A 4,398-nucleotide genomic window follows, 5' to 3' on the forward strand; every position below is an offset into this window, starting at 1 on the left:
GAAATGACGATTTATATAGATAATGAATTTATCGTAAGATTGTGAACAATGAAAATATATTTATTTTATATAAATTTCTTTTTATGCGATCAAAAAAACACACACGGAACGATATTTATACTAAGCTGTCCTTTCTTTAGACAGAATGATATATTAAAAGATTCAACCTCTTTCGCCCCATGGGTTTTTCTTTATTTTCTCAACTACTTTTCCCGTAATCATAAATAATATTATCGATTAGGAGAAAAAGAATTGATTGTTTTGTTAAACTATTTTGGAATAATTAGAAAAGTAATATTTTCTATTTAAATAATTTGAAATTCAATGTTACACGAATTATTCAGATTTACGCGTGTTATTCTCTTTTGATTAACATAGGATTACTTCGTCTCACGTTCAACGTTATTTTCCCTATTGAATCTTTGTATCCCTTAAGATTAATTGGATAATGTTAACTATATATATTCGTCTTAGCAATAATATGGGAGAGATAAGACAAAGATTGGATAAAACAGGGACGTCTAAACAGATTAATCTTTCGAACGAAACTTCTTCTACCTACACCTTCTTTGATAAATCGTTTTTTTTTCTTATCCAATTTTCTTTAACAATTGTATCATTACCTTATTAATATCATTATTATTATTATTATTAGTTAATTTTCTAATATAAAAAGAAAAGAAAAAAAGAAAAAACGAATAATTTCATTTCGTACGTTGAAATTAGGATGATTTCTAACTCATAGTTTTCAAAACCATGGCATAAGAAATGGCCGAATAAATGGAATCACAGAAAAACTTTAGATTGATAGTACCAAAAGTACCGACGGCTATTTTCATAGGTTTTTGTGCCCTTTGAACTACGAATGCAGCATCTTTGGTTACTCTAATGTTACCAGATTTCCAAGAATTAGCTTCGATAGCCATGCTAACGGTCAAACTAGAACCATAAATCATTTCTCCGCTATAACAATTGATGAACAATACCGGGACCATTGCTAAAAGTACTACGATCATTTTCATCAATGTCAAAGTATTTGCTATCTGAAATGAAAAAAGATATAATTCTTATATTTCATTTCTTTCAAATGTTCATAAAAAAAAAGAAAACAAAAAATCGTTTAGATATTTTTATCCTATTACTTATATCATTATTTCGTTTTATTCTTTTTTTCTTCTTTTGTTTCTTTCAATATTCTCACGAGAGACAAAGAGAAAAATCTTCTAATTAAGAAAGGGTTTGAGGAGAGAGAGAGAGAGAGAGAGAAAGCACAATGACTAATCTCGTTTTCCCGTTCGACCCATACCATGATCCCATCTAATCTCTTTCGTAATTAGTCGATTGGCTTATAGGTTGCCTCTACGAGCACCATTAATTGATTCTACGAGCCGGTTGAGCTTTCAGCTTTCAACCCTTAAGCTTCCGACTATTCTCGATTATATTCTATATATATATATATATATCTACGTGTTACTCCTTACTTTTTTGTTATTATTACTATTATTATTATAATCTTAGATTTTTATCTTACACTTGCTAGTGTTGTTGTTGTTTAATTAATTGAAAGAAGTTGACTGAGTGATTAATAATAAAACAACCCTTTTCGAGTTAAATAATGATTCTTCTTAATTGTTCCTCGTTTTAATCTAATGAACTATGTTTCTCAGACGATCTAATCGCATCGATCATAAAGCTTTTTGAAGGTTGTTGTATAGGTAAAGAACTTAGACGTGACCGATTAAACAGGAACAATCACGGACAACTTGATGAAGCATTTGAAATTTGACGATCAATCAAGATCATAGTGTAGGAGCAAAATAACGTGCTTAGGAAGTTAGTGACTTGTAGAAGAACCTATGGTTAAAACAAGAAAATTTGTTTTCGTGTGCGTGCGTGCGTACGTGGGTGCGTGTAGAAAATCGATCAATAATTTTTCTCTCCTTCTCTCCCGTTACTCGTTCAAAATGGGGTGGTAATTAATATGACCGGATTATTAAATATTTTTCAAGTAGAAATTTTCTATGCTCGACTAAAACTGAATGAGTGAATTCGATCGAGGGAAAATTGATTCGCGCAAAAAAAAAAGGTTAAATAAAAAAATCAATGATGAGAAACTTACGGTAAAGGAAATGTAACAAGCCAAACAGATTGTCATCGAGCAAATGCAATTTTGACCGAGATACATAACGGACAAAGCGTTGCATAACGTTTCTCCATAATTTAGGGAAGAAACGTGCTGTTTAATGACATCCCTCAGACTGCATTCATTGTCACCGTATTGTTGCAACAAGGTGGCTGTTCTATGCAAATCGTTGCATAGTTGACAGACGAATAATATTAGTATCACGTCGCAAGCCAATGTATTTGATACTGCTAATAAGGTCAACATTATTCCATCACATATATCAGCTGATACCTTTAAAATATATTATTATTATCATTATATTATATTATATTATATTATATTATATTATATTATATTTATTATTCCTATTCGATTTATTCGAAGTGTAGGAAAAAAAATGGAAACAAAAGGGATGAGATAAAAGAAATAGAGGATGGTCACTAAACAAAGGATCGTTTGTAACCCTTTCACGAAATAATTTTTTCGTTTTGTTCGACCGAAAAAAGTTTTAATTTGTCCAATTGAATTTTCTCTCGACCTGACTAAAGTTCACAATACATTGGTAAACCTATCGAAATACAAAATTCGATACAAAGGGATACCGAACAATGGAGACTTTTTTCCAATTTCTAATTCATACTAATTGTAACCTTTGAAATATTCTTAATATGTTTTTATAAAATATTGTTTTATATAGATTTTACATATTAAAAAATACTAACCACGGATCTCGAAAAAAGATCGGAGGAAAATTTCCTTGGAAAGGTAAATTCCTTCCGGATAAATACAAGGGTGATACTAAAAAAGTAACAGTTAAGATAATATAAACAATTGCGAGAAATTTCGTAGCCATTTCGCGTCTTTCCAACCAATAATCTGCCATCCTTCCTCTTTCCATTTTGATTAATAATAATAATATAATATCTCTGGAAAAAATATTTATAATTTACTATACCTCAAATTAAGCTTATCAAATACTTGGCTTACTCTGCTTATATGTATATAAAAATTCGAAAAATAGTTGAATCAAATTGTTGTCAAATGAATTGATTTCATTGGAAGAACAAACCTTTTTAAATTGAATGCCATACATTTAGATAACATCAAGGACCATCCAACAACACTAACCGATGATCTATTAGTTGATATTTAAACAAATAAAAGAATTAAAAAAAAAATATTAGAAATGTAAATATACTATTCTTTGTTTTTATGACGTAGATATATATATATATATAGACCAAATATGTATATAACAATGATTGAATAATTAAAGAATAGAACTAACTCGGAAAAAGCAATTGTGTCGCCAACAAGAGTTATTTGCGCAAATATCACAAATATTGTACCACAAAAAATAAGAAAAACCGAAAAATATCCTTTCCACAATGACAATTTGTAATTAGACAAACTTTCCCTAGGCCAAAAACCAAAAATTTGTAAAATTAATCTGGTAGATTTTAAAATCTCTTCTACTTCTTCCATACTATTTTTTATCATTATTATTAATTATTATTATAGAAAATTATTATCATAGATTATATACGATCACTCAAATACAATACAACTGACGAACATAATTCATCCTACTTTTGTTCTTTGCTTTCAAGACTCGTTTGAAATTCTTTTTGAAACATTCTATGAAAAAGAAATAAAGAAAAGAAAAGGAAATTATGCGAAGAGAATAAGATGCAAATTAATTTATGAACATACCCTAATCGATATAAAATAATCGTCTAACTGTTATATTTATTTAATCTTTTTTCACGAACGATGATTACAAGGCATAAAATAATTCTTTTTCTGTTTCTTTTTCTTCTTTTTTTTTGTAGGTCATCTATATGCATTTGGTTCTTTGTATTAATAAGTTAGGAATAGAATAAAGCGTTTCTAATGCATAATTTAAAAGTACTGAATAGAAAAGAACGTAATGGTTAGTACGAATTCTCATTTGATATTCCCTAAGATAGATAAATAACACTTCCGTTTCCTTTTTCTTATCGTAAACGAACGTATGTTTGTTTGCAGCCTTTTGCATCTTTTAGTAAAGACATTTTTTTTTTTCATCGTGGTATAAACGGAATTTTAAATTATAAGGAAAGAAATATATATATATATTATTTTTTTTTTCTTATACGAATAATAAATTTAATTATAAAGTGTGCATAAAAAGTAAATTATTTATTTAATTTATTATGAACTCTTATGCGATAATTAAAAGAAGAAAGCAGTGGTCAACCAAAGAGATTTGATTGACTTGTTTAATTTTTTTT

At 28.5% G+C, this 4,398-nt stretch overlaps 1 protein-coding gene across 1 annotated transcript; it reads right to left on the minus strand.

Annotated features, from left to right (window-relative positions):
* Positions 1-734: 734 nt before the first annotated feature.
* On the minus strand, positions 735-3,610 carry LOC122515900. Its single transcript, XM_043633393.1, has 6 exons — positions 3,414-3,610; positions 3,195-3,260; positions 2,848-3,015; positions 2,766-2,775; positions 2,120-2,416; positions 735-1,043 (listed from the first exon to the last, which is right to left on the minus strand). The coding sequence occupies exons 1-6, from the start codon at positions 3,608-3,610 to the stop codon at positions 735-737; spliced, it is 1,047 nt and encodes a 348-aa protein (XP_043489328.1).
* Positions 3,611-4,398: the final 788 nt, after the last annotated feature.

Source organism: Polistes fuscatus, unplaced genomic scaffold (genome assembly GCF_010416935.1).
Source record: "Polistes fuscatus isolate 324 unplaced genomic scaffold, CU_Pfus_HIC Scaffold19, whole genome shotgun sequence".
NCBI lineage: Eukaryota > Metazoa > Arthropoda > Insecta > Hymenoptera > Vespidae > Polistes > Polistes fuscatus.

What these genes read in the sequence shown, in the direction of transcription:
- LOC122515900 (XM_043633393.1), bottom strand. Translation starts at nt 3,610, where the DNA reads ATGGAAGAAGTAGAAGAGATTTTAAAATCTACCAGATTAATTTTACAA. An exon ending in GACACAATTGCTTTTTCCGA is followed by an intron (nt 3,261 to 3,413) that starts GTTAGTTCTATT and finishes ATCAACTAATAG; the next exon opens with ATCATCGGTTAGTGTTGTTG. An exon ending in ATGGCATTCAATTTAAAAAG is followed by an intron (nt 3,016 to 3,194) that starts GTTTGTTCTTCC and finishes CAAAATGGAAAG; the next exon opens with AGGAAGGATGGCAGATTATT.